This window comes from Zonotrichia albicollis, chromosome 2 (assembly GCF_047830755.1).
Source record: "Zonotrichia albicollis isolate bZonAlb1 chromosome 2, bZonAlb1.hap1, whole genome shotgun sequence".
Taxonomy (NCBI): domain Eukaryota; kingdom Metazoa; phylum Chordata; class Aves; order Passeriformes; family Passerellidae; genus Zonotrichia; species Zonotrichia albicollis.
In genome coordinates this window covers 114,100,418-114,119,222 of record NC_133820.1, presented here as the reverse complement: position 1 = coordinate 114,119,222, position 18,805 = coordinate 114,100,418, and the positions used below count along the sequence as shown (strand labels likewise).

General features: G+C 40.0%; 2 protein-coding genes across 10 annotated transcripts in view; one reads left to right on the top strand and one right to left on the bottom strand.

Moving 5' to 3' along the window:
* Positions 1-11,386, bottom strand: part of SENP7 (SUMO specific peptidase 7) — a 42,526-nt gene extending 31,140 nt beyond the window's left edge. For 4 of the 9 annotated variants that reach the window (XM_005487121.4, XM_014267154.3, XM_014267158.3 and 1 more), the window contains exons 1-4: positions 11,254-11,386; positions 9,978-10,024; positions 7,388-7,495; positions 5,157-5,251 (exon numbers count right to left, since the gene is read on the bottom strand). In XM_005487121.4, coding sequence (XP_005487178.2) covers positions 5,157-5,251; positions 7,388-7,495; positions 9,978-10,013 — 239 coding nt within the window. In that variant the 5' untranslated portion in view covers positions 10,014-10,024; positions 11,254-11,386. The remainder of the gene's footprint in view (positions 1-5,156; positions 5,252-7,387; positions 7,496-9,977; positions 10,025-11,253) is intronic. The other 5 variants (XM_014267155.3, XM_074536078.1, XM_074536080.1 and 2 more) reach the window with 3 other exon arrangements.
* A 92-nt stretch (positions 11,387-11,478) lies between these two features.
* On the top strand, positions 11,479-16,890 carry LOC102061654 (putative protein ARB2BP). The gene is made up of 2 exons (XM_026793554.2): positions 11,479-12,087; positions 14,733-16,890. The coding sequence occupies exons 1-2, from the start codon at positions 12,055-12,057 to the stop codon at positions 15,762-15,764; spliced, it is 1,065 nt and encodes a 354-aa protein (XP_026649355.2). The 5' UTR covers positions 11,479-12,054; the 3' UTR covers positions 15,765-16,890.
* The last annotated feature ends 1,915 nt before the right edge of the window (positions 16,891-18,805 follow it).

The window sequence follows — 18,805 nt, the reverse complement described above, 5'->3', positions numbered from 1 at the left end:
AACAGCTTAGTGAGCACATCCCAATCTGGCAAGTGCTCTTGATTCAGCACAGGAAGCAAGAGACTTATTTTCTTATAGAAATCCCCACTAAATCAGAACTTCTGGCTTTCTTCTGGACTTCTCCAATGTTGAGCTCACACATGAACCACAGTTTAATACCCCAGAAGAGGTTATAGCAATCAGACTTCTACATCATTTGTTGTTTGTCCACTGTAATGCATACTAGAAATAAGAAACAAATAAGCAGTACCTAAGGAATTAGAGAATGAATATATATATATATGTATTTATATTTTTAAATATATATATATATATACTTAACAAACATGATCAGTTAAAAAATTCAGCTACACAAGAACTTATTAGGCTGTTAAGAAAAGTTACAGTAACTGAAGCAGTTAAGGAAAATTTCAAGGTAGAATTCATGAAAAAAATTTGTACAAGTTATCACTTGAAACTAGACATTCACTCTTGTGCTTTCAAATTGTTCCCCCTAAAGACAAGAAACAGCCAAACTACTTCATAGGGCCAGTTACTAAGACTAAAGAACTGAAGTCACTTCAGCTCTTGGGATGCCAGAACAGATGATGCAATGATAACCAAGCTATTTCCCTTTCTCCTCCAAAAGGACTCAAAAATCAAATCTTAAAGTAACTAAATTTTGTTTTTCCTCCAAATAGAGAACAGTCATAGAAATAAGCCATAGCAATATGCAGATGTGAACCAGAAAATTTCTTCTTTTTAAAAAATATGTTTTAAAACAATTATGCAGGGGATCATGAGACAACATAAATGTGCTATTCTCTACAAAACACTTCAGCTCTCCTGACTAAAAACAAACGAAGGCTATCAATTTCCCAGATGTCAATTATTTCAGTTTTCATTGTTCTACCTCACAGATTTTTTTTTCTTTTTATTTCTCAAACACATGATATCAGAATGAAATTTTACTAAATTTAGGCTCAAACAGCAAGTTAATTAGTCCAGTGGGAACACGTAATTAAAATAGAGACACTGTGACCATGCATGATCAAGACTTCTAGAGATACCAGAAAATATTCCAAGGTTGAGTGTTTAAACAACATAATGACAGAAAAAGTCCACAGTAGGAGGCAAAGGAGTCAGAATCAGAATTTCACTACCTATAGTTTGTTGGCCACCTTGAAAATTCAGGTCTGACATCCCTTGCTCACATATCAGGCTAGACCTTAGCAGGCTCCAGGTTCCTATATAATTTGGTTTACTGATTGTTACTTGGAACTGAACTTGTGATCTTCCCCATTCTCTTGATTTAAATGGGGTTTCTAGATTTTTGGCAAGTACTTTAGCAAAAATGATCTTATAATTTCAAGCACACACACATACCATGAAGCAAGCTTTGCACTGGAAATCCATGCAAGGAGAGGAACCTTCAACAAAAAAGGATGCCAATGGTATACACTTGTCAGCACCAGGCCAAGGCATCACTTCGTATCTGGCACCAGGTTTTGACTGAAGGTTTTGAACCAGTTATGACCAAACCTTCAGAGCAGAAAAGGAGCATAAGAGCTTTCAATGGCTTCCCTTTCTAAAAGGTGTATGGCCTCTGGCAGTGTTTCTTGAAAATCATGTCACCAAGACTGGGAGTACAATAGACTCAGGGAAAGTCTAAACCTAAGCCAGCCCATAGATCTGTAAACAGTGGTTGGGACACAGATCCCTAAATTGTTTGTTAAACTGTCCACAGAATAAAGCGAGCAACTCAAACAAAAGACATTTCAAAATATTAATGTAAGTGTCAAACAGAAAAAAGCAAAGTATACATTAAAAGCAAGTCCCACAAGCAGGCCCAGCAAGTAATTTGCATAACAGTAACACTGGAGGCATCTTGGTGAAGGAAAACCAAAGAAAATTATTTTACTTTCCAAAACAAGTACCTACCATAGTCTCCCATCTACCTCCCAAAAACTGAAAAAAATACAAAAGCAAAGGTAATGAAAACATAGCTATGCATGTAAGGATGGAATAAACAAAAATATATTATGAAAAATGCTGTTAGCTGCTCCTGACAAGTCTCATTTTGCTTTTCATAGGCAATAAAAAAAAATATCCTACCTTATAAACCACAGGAACAAAACTTATTGTTTATATCTCTTTGGGGAAAAATGTTTGACCTTATTTCACACAATAGTCACAGCTGCATGATATAGCTCCCTACCCAATGTTCATATTGTGTACACACACCAGTGCTGCAACTGCTGTCTCCAATTCATTCAAATTTGTATTAGAAAGTGATCAAAATGAGACAAGGAGACTACTGGCTCATTTGGGACTAAATTACTATTAATTGTCTACAGCACTGTCTTCATGGCTATATTCTTTTACTAGCAAACCCAGGTTCTGGGAAATAAATATTTTGGCAGTGGGACGTCACGTACTGTTTGAGGGTTGTTCCCTCAGCTCTCAGACAAGCTGAGGGTCTGTCCTGTGTCTACAGAATAAAGCCACTGATAGACCTGATGTGCATTCAGTTATCTGAGCTTCTGCAGCACATGCACAGCCCAGCAGCTCCCTGACCTTTCTGAGCCCAAAAGAATAACATGATGGGAATCTCTGACTGATGCACTCACTGACAACACCCTGCTGTGAGGAAACCTTTCGATCGTCCTCCTTCAGCTTCAAGGTCCTGTCCTTTCACCAACTGATGAGAAGTCAGTGACCCACAAACATGAACATCCCTATGAACCTCCTTGCTTTGCTGGACTAGGAGGTTATTACTGATCAAATGCTCTTGTCAGGGCAAGGGTAAATGTAAATGATTGCCACAAAAACCTGACCGCTACAGGGTCAGTACCTGATTCAGCTGTAACACGTGTTTCACTGAACATGTAATGAAATACCAAATTTAATTTGACCTGAAGGAACTGCACACATCTTAACTTCCACCCTCCCTCCTAACTAGGGAACTAACCCACCCAGGAGCCCTCTCTGGGATCCCAGACAAACCCCCTGACACTCCCCTTTCACAAGCCCAGGAGCAGAGCTGCACAAGTGAGAGCAGCTGCAGTTGCTGCCACAGACCCCCATCATCGCACACCACAGCACAGCTGACAGAAGCAAATTACTACCAAATTTCATAATCCAGAAGTTAAAAAAGCCCTATGTGAAGTTGTAGGTTTGTGATAATATATCTACTTTGTCCTTTATGACTAAAATTTGGTGACAGTAACAGTCCTAATGCAACACATCTCCCTAAACACCTGATATTAGCTCCTATCAATAAAGTAGATTGCTTTTAAAATACCAGGAGCTAATAGGAGTTTGTAATAAAGATTTATTTTCTACTTTGTAATGCAAATGAGAAATTCCTCACTGGGAATAAAAACTATTGCATCAGAAAGACTTGCAGCACACTAGTTCACTCCTTCCTCTTTACAGTTTTGTCAGTTCTCAGACTCTTGCTCAACAAACACCACCTCTTTAGAACCTGGGTGCTCTTTCCACTTACTACACAATGAAGCTCCCATGTTGATTCTGACTTACTGAACAACACTGAGTACCCAAGTGGAACACTTAGTATAAGCTTCATTGCAGACAGGAGAGTAAATTTACTTTACAGAGAGGCTCCAGCTAGTCTCTAGAAAAACATCTTTTTTCAAAGAACTGGAAAATATACAGGTTTAATATCTAAATACTTGCTGTCTCTTTGTAGTCGAAATAATTTCTCAATACTGTGCAGCTAACTATTTGTGTAAAAATTATGGAACACCTATAAATGCTATTTGAAAGTCTCTTGCATATTGAAATAAACAGAAAATTAATACACAACAGATCTAAAGGTAGCTTTAAAGAAACCAAACTTCTCACTCAAGGTTTAAAGATCGGTTCAAAGTTTACTGAAAGACTTCTAGAGATTGATATCTTGACATCACACATCAACCATGTCAAAACATAAATAAAATTCAGGAAACTGCAATTAAATTCTGTTAGGTTGACCCTGTGAGCTGCTCCCTCAGTTAAAAGTTACTGACAGAAGCTTTTTGAGGTAAGTGCATGTAAACTGACAGCTATGCCTCTGAGGATGTATGAAAAATAAACTCAGCATCTTTTACAGTTTCAACTCTTCCTTGCAACACTTTGAAGCATTCTGAATATACAGACCAGGCTAAATAATGGCCATTCATAAACCACAAACCTACAGAACTCAGCAGTGCCAAAATCACCTGCATTTTCATTACCTGTGCACTTTGTTTTTAACAGCCTCTCCTGATAAGAAACCACTTATGGGCAAGTTTAGCTGCAGTCAGAAAACAGAGCAGAGAATGCTTATTCATTTACGTAGCATTAACTGATTTGGGGAATAACAACTGTTTCATTATGACAAACATATTCATTTTGTCACAAAGTCATTATGTTTCCCAGCTCCTGTTAATAAATCTAGTTCTACATTTTTATTTCTATTTGTCAGTTGTAGAAATTACAGCTTCAAAATTTTCTTGGATAAAACAATTACCTCTGATAACTCTGAAGATGATGATTTTATCTTATAATAGCATATCAATAATTTGCCATAATTGCAAAGAAACCAAGACATTTGCTCTTGGCAACAGAGAAAGAAGTGGCACATCAGCAGTCTTAATTTATTAAGTGCCTTGACAGTAACACAGAGGTGAAAAAGCTCTTTTTTTTTTTTTTTTTTTTTTTTTTTTTACTTCCCTCCACTACTAATCACCCTATTGTTTAAGGGATATTTTAATTGTTTTAAAGAGTTGACAAAGCTTTGGCTAATGAGTGTGACCTACAAAACAAAAAAGGATGAGAAAAAGAATTCTGGGAAGCTTCTTACAGATCTAAAGATATCTAGGGCTAGAATGACAGTTTACACTTAGAGAGCAATGAACACCTTTCAGGACCCCAAGCAGGTTGACAAGCAGTAATTCCTCTAGTAAGCACTCTCACTCTAATGCCACAGATCTTGTGATATTACACCAAGGAAAGGCTACAGCTGCCATTAGACCACTGAAGCATGGTTCTCTGAAAGTGAGCCACCCAACAGCTTGAAAACCATCTCTGCATGACAAATAATTAGCTAGAGACCAGAGACACTCATCTTCAAGAAAGATGTGAAACTCTGAATATGCAAACAGAGATAAACTAATTTTGAGATGACTTCTTACCCAATTGATTCTTCATCATTAGAGCTGTGTCTGCTGCATTCCCTTTGCCTTTTTCCTTTCGTGGAAGGCTTTCTGTTGTTGGCACTTAATCTCCACTGAAACAAAACAAATAAAATTGGCAGATTTCTAAAAAACCTGATTATGTCATCATGAATAATGCACCAGAAAAATGGGACACTACAACAATGAAAATGACCAAATATATCAAAGTTATCTATAGCATACACAGCAATTTTGCAAATAATTAATTTGCTTGTTTTAAAGAATCCACATACCACCTGATCTTGAACAGAATTTTTTCTCTCCTGAAGAACTATACAGGACAATTCCATTGTTTCCCAATTTCAAGAGGGACTATACCAAACACAGACTTAAATATTAGGCCTGTTCCACATAATCACAAATACACAAGATGCAGAAAGTAGAGGGTAACGCTGTGCATTTAGGCAAATTTTCTAGGCTACAATATGAATATAAAAGATATAAAATTCTGAGAGGGAAAAGCAATTTGAAGGCTTGCGACTTAGGTGGCAAACACCAGAAAAGCAAGACTTAATTTTTTCCACATACCCTTACCTTACCAGTAAGTACTCATATTTTCAAATTAAATAAAATAAGCCCGACCAAAAAACAGTTATTGCTATTCCAGAATCCTCCAGCCCTCCTTCTAATCTTCCTCATTTCTTAAAATTCAAAATATAACAAACCCAAGAGATGCTTGAAAATTATGGCACTCTGGCTAAAAGCAGACAAACTTATCTTCATTTTTGACTAAGTGTCGTTTGAAAGGGCATCTGGAAAGTTCATGTCTGTGCGTATACTATAAACTTCAATCAATTCTGAAAGACACATCCCCAAATCAAACTTTTCACTACCATAGGGATTAACTCTAATGCAAAATAATCCATTATTAAAGTTGGCAGCAAGAAATTGACTTGATTGGGCTCTCCCCTCTTCCTGCCTTCCAACACCATCTAGTTCATCTTTTACCACTGGTGTTCAAGCACAGGAGAGATCTGTACATCCAAATCACTGAAAACCACACAAAGTTTCTCAAACTTGGTACAAACTCAGAAAACTCACAACCAAGTCTTTTAAAGTAGAACATAAGAACTAGGCAGTGTTTAAAGCATTTGAAATCCCCTGATACATGGGAAAGTTTGAAATATGTATAGACATAGGTAGGAAAAATAAGAAACAGAAAATTAGACAACATCCAGGAAATAACTGGGAAATAAAGAATTTTCCAATTCACCATTCAAATCAATTTTTATAGAGGCAGACAGGTTGCTGCTTGTAGCCACAGGAGACACCAGCTCCCATTTCAAAACCTGACTGCAACTGGAGGCTCTGCTCACTGAAAGCATCACCAGTACAGAACACAAGGCCCACAGCAAGTCTCTACTGCAGCATTCTCAAATGACCTGGCCTACCAAGAGACCTGAGTCACAATACCACTACCCTAAGTCAGGAGAAATTCCTGCCTTCCTTCACTACACCTTTCAGCCTCCTCTGAGAGGGAGGAGCTCTGTTTGCCCATGATTCTGAAAGCACTAAAGCCAGCAACAAACTCTGGATGCTGAGCTGAATGAAACAAGAGTAGCAAAGTATGTTTCCAACACTTGATATTTGAAATGCTTATGAAATTTGGAAAAGATTTATAGAGGCAAATATTTGCTTCTATATGTGACTGAGATGATCCAGACACTCAGTTATGATAAATGCCATAAGACTTTTACAGTCTTTTGGTCTTAATACAGTTATTTCTGTATTAGCACCTAAAATTCTGTCAAGAGGCATAGAGTGCTTTATGTGTTCTCTTAAAAGCTTAAGCTCCTGGATAACTGAAAACTCAATGTAAAGGTTATTTCTATAAAACAAAAAGTTTGGTAAGTGATCTGAATATAACCTAAAAGTTCAGCAGTCAGAAGACAATCAACTAAAAAAATATTAAATATCATATTTACCTTTATATTAATGATTTTCAAGATAGTTTCAAACTACACCCAAAGACAAACTGCTTTTCAATTATTTAGACTAAGACTCCCATGTCTGTAAATGTATGCTTGTAAACAGCTAACAGACTTTCACACTTGCTTCTCTCAAGACAGTCTGGATTAGTTATTGGTCACAAGGCAGCACTTGGTGTTGAAAAAAACCAGCCAAAACTAAACCAAAACCTCATGTAACATTCTCCTACACACTTTACACTCTGAAGAACTTCTCTTTACCTCTTTTAAAGGGTAGTCACAATGGTGGGAGCCTGGGAGCCTTGCCAAAGGGGACTGAACTTGGACATCCTCTGACTTGGTGTTTGTTTTCTTCTTTGGTATACGAAACTGAAAATAGATGTTACACATGGTAAAACTAAATTATCCACTGGTGCTATGAGCTGACATACCTCCATGTACAATGTTGTATTAACTGGGCAAAATAAAGTTGTAAGGGAAACCCTGACTTGTGACTTTTCTTGAAATGCATTCCTCATTAATGCCTGATCCCAAATCATGTGTCATACCACATGATGAGCTAGTTTTAACACATGAAACCATCTGAAAAAGTTCTATTTCATTAACTTTACATCTTCCAAGGCAACAAAAAGGTGACAACCAATCCACTGGCACTGTCTTCTTGGTTCCTTCTCATTTGTTTACACTCCAGTTTAATTGTCTCAGCTTAGAGAATGATAAAGAGAAAACTCAATAGCTGAATGTCATGACCAGGTTTGCCTTCTCAAAAGAAAAAAAATTTAGTATGAAGAACAATTACATCTTATAATAGTACAAGTCTTTTGGTATGATAATTTAGCATCAGACTTTAATGTTCTCAAAATGGTATCAGCTATTGTCATTGCCAGCTCCCACAGAAATGGAGAGAGCATTTTGAAAATAATTATTGAAAGAGAAAGCAGTTAATAATTCACATGAATTCACCAGTTCAGAAAAAAAACATATGTAGGAAAGAAGGTTTGTTCATTGAAAATCAAAAAAATAACCAAACTAAATTTGTACTAGTTCATAAGACAAGGAAACAGGATGATATTTTCTATCAGTTAATTAAAACAATAAAGTATCAACTGAAAGAATAAAAGTGCAAACATTGCTATTTCTCCAGGCATCCTGAGAAGCAAAACCTTACATTACAAATACAACCAGATGAGAATGTATCAGAGAGGGAATGCAACAGTTACACATCTCTGAATCTAGCTCAGGCAGGAAAAAGCTGAAGCTACTCCATATGATGTACACTGTAAAGCATCCTATGAACTTGATTTGCAAGCCACCAGATGCCTTGCATTGTAACATGAAATTAAAAGCAGGGATTCCAGAACAGTGACTCCAACAACCTAATTATTAGCACCTTAACTGCATTCATTAGCTCAGCAGGTAGTCCTTCAGACAGACCATAAGGAAGTATGCTGCACCATAATGAGAGAATATTTCAGTCCTTCAGTCTAAATCCTGAGTGCTCTTACTCCTTCTCTACACTTTGAAACTCAGATTAAAGTTTTTTTAATTAGACCCAAATTTCTATACAGTATCTCGGGCTGCCCTTGATGGTCAAACACTGTAACAAACATTCCTTTAATAACAATTTCTTCAAACTCTAAAGGATACTCATGTCACACACATCTCAGACAAGTACCACCCTTTTCAATCAACACAGAAGGATTGAAACAAGACATTTTCTTATTCAGCAGCTCCTACAAGTAGACTGTTCAAATTTAGTTGGTTGGTTTTGTTTTAGAAGGGGCCTACAAACATGTTTATCAGTCAGAACGCATATTTCTGATCTGCACTGTAACAGCTAGGAACAGATTTCTTACTTCAGACCTCCACCTGCTGCCTGGCTAGCAGCTTCTGTCATGAGATTCCAAAGAACACACAGTTATCTAGAATTTTAACATCCATTTAAAATTAAAGCGGTTCTGATAATTCTGTAATGACATAACAGACAACACAGAGTACAGATAAAGTCAGACTCAGTAAAAAGAAGAGACAACTGACAGAAAGGGATAAAAAGCACAAGATACACTAACCAACAACATTTTCAGCTCACCACACAGAATCTTCCCAATGCTTGCACTCATTAAGAAGATGTTGGTTTACAGCACCCACAATTAACTTACAGAGCAAGCACAAAGTCAACAGACAAAGAGAGGTCTGAATCTATGCTAAACACAAGGTATGCAGTTGCCTCAGCTTTTCTCAAATAAAAAGTGACTAACTCTACACATAGATGTGCATACACACTTGGCAGCCTCATCTAAATCAGCAATACTTTCCTGAAGTTCCCACCTGTAAAAGCAAGGGCCAGAGAAAGTGCATAAACACAGTGCCGGAAACAGCTCATTTCTAAACCACTAGATCACCCAGACCTCACCCAATCATACCTGCTCCTATGTCCATCATTTGTTCTCTCCAGTACTCCCACTACTAGAAACTGCTTCTGAGAGGGATATTTTAGGAAAAATACACACCAGCATAAGAAGCTTCTGAGTACATCTTTGCAGATAACCAACTTTTACACAGTTTTGTAGCTGTTCTACTTACTTCAAATTATTCTAAAATTTGAAGTGGTAGCCTAGATGTTAAAATAACTTGGAAAACACTATTTATGTGTAACCAAATGCTAAGCCTATAATGTGTTAATAAATGTACAACAGTAGACATTAGTATTGACTGCTACCACAATAAACAGTTTCCCAAGAAAGCATGTTCCAACAAAATGAAGAATCAATTTGGTTGTACAAACACATCAGAACACCCCAGGATATCCATAGCCTCAAAATAAAATGCTGAAAATTTCAGGAACACTTACATTGGCATGACTTGAAGATGATGTTCTTCCTGACATTGTTTTCTCTACTGGAGAAAAAATACAAAGAAAAAAAAAAAAGAAACTTAATAATTTCTGGTTTATTGATTAAGAGGCAAGTAGAACCACAGTAGTAGGCACTAAGAAAGAACAAGAAAATAATTTTTGAGCAATCTAGAACAAAAAAAACCCCCACATTCATAACATGGATCTGGTTGCCCAAAGCCTGACCTCGAAGACTCCCAGGGATGGGGCATCCACTGCTTCTCTGGGCAACCTGTTCCAGTCTCACCATTTGCATTGTAAAAAATACTTCTTCCTCGTGTCCAATCTACACCTACCCTCTTTCAATTTATGACCGTTCCATCTTGCCCTGTCACTATAGGCCTTGGTAACAAGCAATTGACAGCCATACACCTGAGCAAGGCTCTGGATTGTCAGTATAGACATTTTATTTATAAATTTTAATGAAATTGTCCTAGAATCTATTCTTAGTTAAGACATTGACTGATTAACTCCTTGCTGCAGGCACACAACTAATAAGAAGCTCACACTTAGACTATAGAGTGAAAAGGAGTAAAAGAGGACACCTATACCACTGCAAGGGCTCCCAGAATAAGTAATAGACAAGGATTCCTGTTAAACCTACAAACTTCATCACTAGAAGAACGCAGCCTCAGAGATTCCAGCATTTATAGGTATTCTCTTGATACATATTCTATATGACACTAGCATAAGACCTTGAAAGATTACAGCTAGTTTGCAGTCTCTCGAGAAGCCAAGTTCGGGGACTTTTACTTATCTGGGAGTTTTTTTTCAGTTAGAGCCATAGTCCCCCAGGGTGGGGAAGGGACCGATAAAGAAAAGCCAAAGTAGTGCCTGTTCCGACGCCTGCGAGGAGGACGCGCGGAGGAACGGGGGCCGCCTGACAGCTCGGGGGAGCGGCACCGACCGAGCCCGGCCCGGCACTGGGCCCCGAGCTCCGGGCCCCGACTCCCCCCGCTGAGAAGGGAACAGCTTCCCTCTGACAAACCCGCAAATCCCGGCGAACTGAGCCAGCAATTCTACCCTTTCACACTATCTTCTCAGCCTTCTCCCAGAGGAGCAGCAACGCCGCCACCAGCCCTCCCTCCCTCCGCTCAACCGCGCTGCCGGCTCCGCTCGTTCGTGGCAGACACCGCGGCCCCCCCAAAACGCTGCCGGCCGGCTGCAGCCCTGCCCTCCCCCGCCGAAGGACCGGACAGGACCGAACGGCCCCGGTGTCAGCACCGACACTCACCCTCACCGCCGGAGCTGTTTGCCGGAGCTGTTTGCCCGGGCCGGCCCCGCCGCCGCCGCCTGCGCAGCTTCCCCGGTTACTTCCGGGCCGGGCACCGCCCCGCTGGGCCGTGCCGGAGCCACCGCCTGCGGCCCCTCAGGCCCTCCGAGCTTTAACCTGCTCGGAATGAGCTCGGTACTGACTCGCTGAGAGCCATTAAAGGGCCGATAAACCGCATTGCTTGTAAAGGAGCAATAATGAACCCGGGCCGGCCCAGGTTTAAGTTGTACCGTGCTAATGATAGCCCCCTCAGCTGACACCAGACCCCGCCAAATTAATCAAATTAACGCCCTGCCCGGGGGGGATGCGCAGCCGGGGAGAGCCCTTATAACCCCGGCTGGCCGCAGTTTGCAGCTGCTGTCCTTAGAAATCCTCCTGCAGCCGAGGGGAGAGGAAGATTCGTTGGCTGGGGGTTTTTTTTGCTGTGTTTTCTTTTTTCAGGGTAGCTTCAGAATTGTAAGTTTTCCTTTGCTTTGTTACTTCTTGGTCGTGGGAATTAAAGCTGGTATGGACGAATATTTCGTTTCATACTCGAGGTTTAGCTGTAGCTAACTCTCAGGTGTGAATTACAAACGTGAGAGGCTAGTTTGTAACTTGGAACTACTAGAGCGCTTTAGGTCGCCCCAAACCATCGGCTAGTGACAGATCTTGTAGATATACTCCCCAGTACTTGAAGTAATGAAAACTGAAACCATGATTGGGTTTATTTTTTTTCATGCAGAGGACTTGTCTACACTCCCAGAGTGAAAAAGATTTCCATCTATGATGATGACAGATTTTACAGAAGAGCATACGGTAATATTGGGCTTAACTAGAATGGAGTGGTTTTAAATGGAAAACAAAGTCATCTTTATGGATCTTATGTAGTACTTATTCTGCATTGGTATTTACAATATGCCAAATGCTGCAACAAGCACCAGCTGAATTTACATCTGAAGCACATTAGAATCTGAATAGAAAAGTGGGAGGAAGTGAAAGAGGGATTATTTTTCCCCAAAAGCAAATTTTTAAAACTAAAGTAGCAATTGTAAAGGCTGCCAGCATTTACAACCTTGAATATTGCATTTATATACAGACAATGAAGTAGAAACAGCTATCAATGCTGATTTAGAATGCAGACTTACAACAAAGAAGTGCATGTGTTATGCAGCTGTATCTTTAACCTTTAATTGCTACTTTTTAATTCTATAATTAATTGTGTTCCTACAATAAAATCAGTTCTCTGGACTAATAAGTATATAATTCTAAGCTACTATTTAAGTAAACTCCAAAATTATAACCTATCATTAATTGCCTCAAAACTTCTCATTTTCCATCCTGAAGGCAATTTTAGGAAGGAAAGTCATATGTGCACTTTATGTAAAACTGTGTTTGTTTATGCCTCCTGAAATCTTCAGCAACCCCTCACAATGCTTTGTAAAGTAGACGTTCAGGGTTTAATTTGGAATCACACATCCTTGTTTTAGAACTGAAAAAACAATGTTGCTGTTAGTAGCTGCATTAAAAGAATAGTAACCTCCTGTTCAGAGTATGCTGAGAAATTAGTCTCTCCAATCTTTTAGGGGTGAGGGGGGAAAGGGACTGAGAGGTGGTCCCCAGCATGCCACTCCAAGGAAGCTGCACCTGCCTATTCCTAATTCTTACAGAAAGCTTTCTGCCTTTCTTCAAATGCATCTTTCCTTAAAATATGCCCATTTTTCTCCCACTTTGTCTCATGGGAACAACAACTGGAATATGAGTAGCTTCTTTCCCACTGAGTATTATCTCTCTTGCATTAATTGCCCATTAATGGGCAATTTCATTAGTACAGCAGACTGTTTTCCCATCTCCTTTGTGTCTTTCATGCCTTCCTGCAGAATGAAAAAATCATAGATGAATGGGTGCCCTTGCATTTCCTTTGTGTTGTTTCCATTTCAAGAAACTGGCAAGAGAGTAATAAATGGATTATATATCATAGCATATGATTTTTCCCCTTTTTCTATGTGTACTGATTAACCCTAACCCTAAAAAAGGAGAAGGCATAATTTTCTAGCCTGCTTTCTGTTATTTACAAGACAGGAATGACCATGAAGAGAGGACTTAATAACACTGGCCCAGTGGAGATTACTCAAAAAGAAAATACATATGGTCTTTTATGTGTTGAAAAGCAAAAATGTTTTAGTTTGGTTTTGTTTGGGGTGTTTTTTTGTTTGCTTGTTTTAATTTAGGAGTGTAAGAAATAATTTTGCTAAGCACGTCAAGGAAACTTGTATTCCTTGAAAGATTTGGGTTCCAAATCAAGTCGCTTACATGAAAATATTCAGATCACTTTTTGTCCTAGTAATTGGTTTTATCAAATGGTACAATGACTTTTAACATAGAATGTAATTCACTGTGTTCTATAAAACTTCTTTTAGTTCAGCAAGAAAAACGTAAAGGTATACAGTCTAACTTGCCAAATGTTACTTGATTCAGACCGTTTGCAGGAAAAAAATATTACTGTATCAGGACTAACTCCTGTAAAGGTAGGATTCTGACCACATCAAAGGTTATACCCTGTTTGCTGCTCTACAGCCAGTGATAGTCAGTAGTAGATTGAAGAATTACTAGGAAAATAGAGGGTTATGCTAAACTTAATTTTTCAGCTGCTCAAAAATCACTTTCTGGTGTAATTCATTTCAGTCATTAGAGATAATCTAAACTTGGAGATCTCAGTCCAACCTCATGATAGTTTGCTGCCTGGACTTTGTTTTCTCCTGCTCCTGGATCACAGTGGCTACTTTATTCTGTCATCCATTCCTCTGTTTCCATGTGGCAAGTTCTTGCAAGGACGAATGACTAATTAGAGTGATTAGCAGAAAGCAAACACATCATTATTATCTGTTCTAGTGCAGCTGAAGGTAGAAGAACATGGAGTGTATGCTGGTACACCAGCAACAGGAAGGTTTAAGTCCTTAGTAAACACAGCTTATTTTCTTTAAAAGCTCAGGATGCAGTTATGACACTTGGCCTATGTCCAGCTGCCTAGGCCTGTATTTCAAAGGTGGCCTTGAAACTCAGTGGAGTTCCAAGATAATGGCTAGGAGACAGCACAATAAAAGTTGTTCAAGTGAACAATGAACCATGTACATGTGTCTCCTTCTTAAAGCCCTTAATTCAAACTACCTTAAACAGATCTTTAAATAAACATGCTACTTAAAAATTTTTAACTACCAAACTGAAATAAGGCGTATTAAAGGCAGAGGAGTTACTGATGCTGGAACTTTGCAAGTGACATCTCTAAGAGGTTTTAGAAGCAGCTGGTTTGCTATGCATTACCATTAAATACTCTGGTTCAACAGGTATTTAATTTGTAACAGCTTTTAAATCTAAATTCTAATGCAGGGAGGGGTGGGTAGACAGGTGTTGTGTGGAGGTCTATCACTACTTAAGAAGACAATAATAGTCTTCTTAATTTGTAGTGGTTACAAATACAGCGTGAACTCAGTTTGAGGAAACTAACAGAGGGTTCCAAGTATCAAGAGGAACTAAGATATGACTTCAATATAAAAGGGGAACTGAGGCACCTGGATACAAATGAGTCCTTTGTTTTCAATTACTACAAGAATGAACATGAGCAGAATCATGAACGCTACGAAGTTCTGGGACATTCTATTACCCAGTATGTTTATGAGCTCCTGGAAAGAGTCTGCATGCTGCAGAAGGTTTATATTCCTACTGATGCTACAGAGGATGAACCAAGAAGCTTCTTTTTCATGAGCAGGGATGCATTAACAAGTTCCTCTAGCCTAATTATCTTTCTTCAAGACCATGGAGCTTTTTGTGCTGGACAGTGGGGGCGAAGGGCAATTGTCAGTGAGGGCTTGAAACATGGAACACAAATACCATTCATCAAAATCGCCCTGAAGAGCCACTGGGAAGTGATTGTACTGAACCCCAATGACAATTTCACTGATATGAAAACTGAAAAGGAGACATTTTCTGTCAGGCAGTCTGCCTGTTTGATCCCCAAAAGGGGCAGCAGCAGCCCCGAAGAGCACACCCTGTATGTATGGGATCATTTCATTGCAAGGAGTGCAGCCAGCAATGTGGCCTTCATTGCCCATGGCTATGGTGGGTTGGTGTTTGTTGATCTGCTGGTGCAGAGAAAACGTGAGGTGATGAATAAAGTGTACTCTGTGGCATTCATTGACTCCACACACAACATACAGCACCAGAGCAGACACGATCCAGAAATACAGGAATGGATACACAAAAACTGCAAAGAATGGGTGTCGAACAGCAAACCCCTAAACAAAACTGTGCACTGTCTCATGAGAGTAAATTGTCCTACTTTCTCTGCTGGAACAGAAAAGTATGGTTTAGCACCCTCCTGCTGCTTACAACCCATCTTTAAGTACTTGAAGAGCATGCTGAAAGCCAAGATCACAAAAGCCTTGAGGAATTCACCTGTTGCAACCAGAAGCAGCACAAGGAAGAAGACAGGCAATTAATAAAGGTAACACTGGTTTGTTCTTGATAGTGATCTCTTCCTTTCATAAGTGCCTCTGCACGTTTCAGTCACTTAAGCACTTTCATCTCACTGTGGAGAAAATCACAGTTCTAAGTTTGAAGCTATGTTTGGTTTTGAGAAGTCTCCCCCTCCTGTTTGCACCAAAAACTCCTCTTTGGCTGTTGCATGTCCCAGCTAGGTGGTGACAGTGGTGGGGTGACGGTCCCCCTTTCGGGGCTCCACAGAATCCCAGCTACCAGAGGAGGTGCACACAGAACAAAGAGGCCACAACAGCACTGGCTTGGGGTGGCACTGGGTTACTTTATTTGATGTTACACTCCCCGAGTCTTGGGGTCCCAGGCAATGAGCTGGGGGCAAGCAACAGCTGATACAGGGGAGCAGGTCTCAAGGGAGGATACAATGTTCAGCTAATCGGGAGAACTGGGGGTGGAACATAAGGGCAAAGGATACAAGAGAGGAAAACTGCTTCGGACTGGAGGGGTTAACAACTGGATGTGGGAGGAAAGGGTTTGAAACTTGGCAGAAAAGTAGCTAAGTAGCAAAGAAATAAACGGATACCTGGCTCAATTGAATAACAAAGACAAGTCTGTGTCACTCCAAAAGCAAGGGGGGAAAAGCCCAACAAACTACCAAACAACAAATCAAACAATTACCTGCAAAATAAAACCACACTGTAACATTTGGCAACTCGATTCATGACCTGCTGCACACAAAAAAGATGCATTGCACAATGAGCATTAGAACCAAAAGTCCTACTAAAATATTAAACCCTATTTTTAGAAGCTCTTTCCACAATGGAGAAAGATCAAAAAATCCAACTACATCATCAATCCAAGATCCAGTGATCTCCCCAAGCTTTTTTATACTTTCCCCTATCTTTTTGATGTTCTCATGAATTGACTCTGAGTGATTTGTCAGGTTCATGCAGCACATTCCCTCAAATTCCTCACATCCATGTCCATGTGCCAGCAGCAGATAATTGATTGCTGCTCTATTTTGAAGAGTTGACCATCTCACACTGTCAATGTCTTTAAACATGTCACTCAGTGCAAGAGGGATGGATTGAGCATGTTTGCTCAACCAACAACCCATGTGGTCCAATTGAGTCAAGGCCACCCCCGACGTTGTCTGAGGTGTGAAAATCGCAATGGCAATTCTCCTTGCCTTGTCCCAAGTGTTTACCTCATCATCACAATTTGGACTATACTGTTCCAATGATCTTTTCTCTTTACGTTTTTGCTCTTTCAATGATTTCAAATCAGTTGACAACAATGAAATTCTTCCAATGCTGCATGGACCGCCTTTGACATTTGCAGGGATGCCATGCCAAATTCTGTCCCCCCAAATTCTGTCCCCTGTGGCAATTGTGCTGGAACTTGGAGCAATGCTTTGGTCATCGTCTTGGTATATTTGCACCAAGCCGATGCATTTTTGTGAAAGGCATGATCTGGAGTGACATCAATGGTCCTATTTTTTGCTTTTGTCACATCCGAAATTTTGAAACTCATGCAAAGTTCCATTGTTGTGGACCCAAAAATTTCCAATTCCTGAGGTTCAGATGAAGCTGCAGGAAAGAGTTTTGTCCAAAAACACCACTCATTCACAGGATCCATAATGACCTGTGAGACTTTTACAGGAGTGTGTTTTGGAACCAGCCATTCGTCCGCTGGCAATCCAACCATGCATGTTGAAAATGGTCTTCCTGGCCTTAAGTGTATCAAGCAAATGCTGTCTAGATTTGCTGCCTGAGCCAAAGCTTTCCAAACGTTCTGTTTTGGTTGGACAATGGGCAAATCCGCCCCATTGTTTAAAGAAATAGGTGGAAGAATGAGCACACAAGCATTACGAAGCTCATGGCTTCACCCTTGGTGAGAAGCTTTGCCATGTTTTTGACACCCAAACCCCAAAAGAAACCCCCAAGTCCTTGTTCTTTTATGTCTTTTCTGAGTCGATGTCTGGAGTCTGGTTCTCTCCGTCTGCGTGCTCACTTCTCTGTTTCCGGGATCAGTGTCTTCTTGCTCTCGAGTCCGAAATGGCTTCACGTGTCACGCCGACACCCACTTCAGACCTCGCCCTGTGGAATGTTGTAATCTTCGCCGCAGTGTTGTTCTTGCCTCTCTGCTGGGGCTCTTCTCCATTCTCTGCAGCACAGTCCTTCCTGTCTTCTCTGGGGCTCCTCCTGGGCTCTCGACCCACCCCTATTTATCTCAGTTGCCTTCATGAGCTACAGCTGCTGCCCAACTAAGGACCCTGCAGCTGCAGCTCGTTTGGAGCAACTCGGACCCACACAGGTCTCACAATACAACATATACTCAGGCCCCCACATTGACACACACAGATCTTACAATACAACATACATTCAGGCCCCCACATTGGAAACACAAGCAAAACCCTTGCCTCATGTAATTAATTTGAAGGTGTTTTGCAGAGAAAAGAAGAAACCTCTCAACTTGTAAAAGTTGTAAAGCCCGGTATGCTTTATTACGACGCGCGCCGGACGCAAGACTCCCCAAAAGGGCATGCGTACCCCTGAAGATTTCAGACCTCCTTTTATCCCCCTTCCAAATGCATATGCATACAGTTTCACAATAAGTTCATACATATTCATCTTGCATGACACTTAGCACTAATTCTTCTTTATCGGAGGAATTCCTAGGTCGGGGGCAGATTGACCTCGTGGTTTTTCTGTTTTTCTTTCTCTGTCTCCTTGCTGTCTCTGGAACGCGGCCTCTCCTTCAGCTTTAGCTCCACAGACCCTTCACCTCTCCCAGACACTTCACCTAGTTCAGGACAGATCCTTACTCTGTCTCATTCCCCCCTTTCCTAGGAAATAAGTAAATTCTTTTACTTAAGGAAAATTTCCACGACAATAAGTGTCTTTTAATGCTTCACTATGTACGTTTGATAAAGAGGTTAGTACAGCCATTCGTTGTAGTATCCTCCAGTTCCAAATTAACAATGTAGTAGATAATCCTAAGCTTATCTCAACTAATATTAATAAAACTACAATAGGGTGGCACA

Coding starts and splice junctions, on each gene's coding strand:
- LOC102061654 (XM_026793554.2), top strand. CDS start 12,055: ATGATGATGACAGATTTTACAGAAGAGCATACG. Junction 12,088..14,732: donor ATTTTACAGAAGAGCATACG/GTAATATTGGGC, acceptor CTTAATTTGTAG/TGGTTACAAATACAGCGTGA.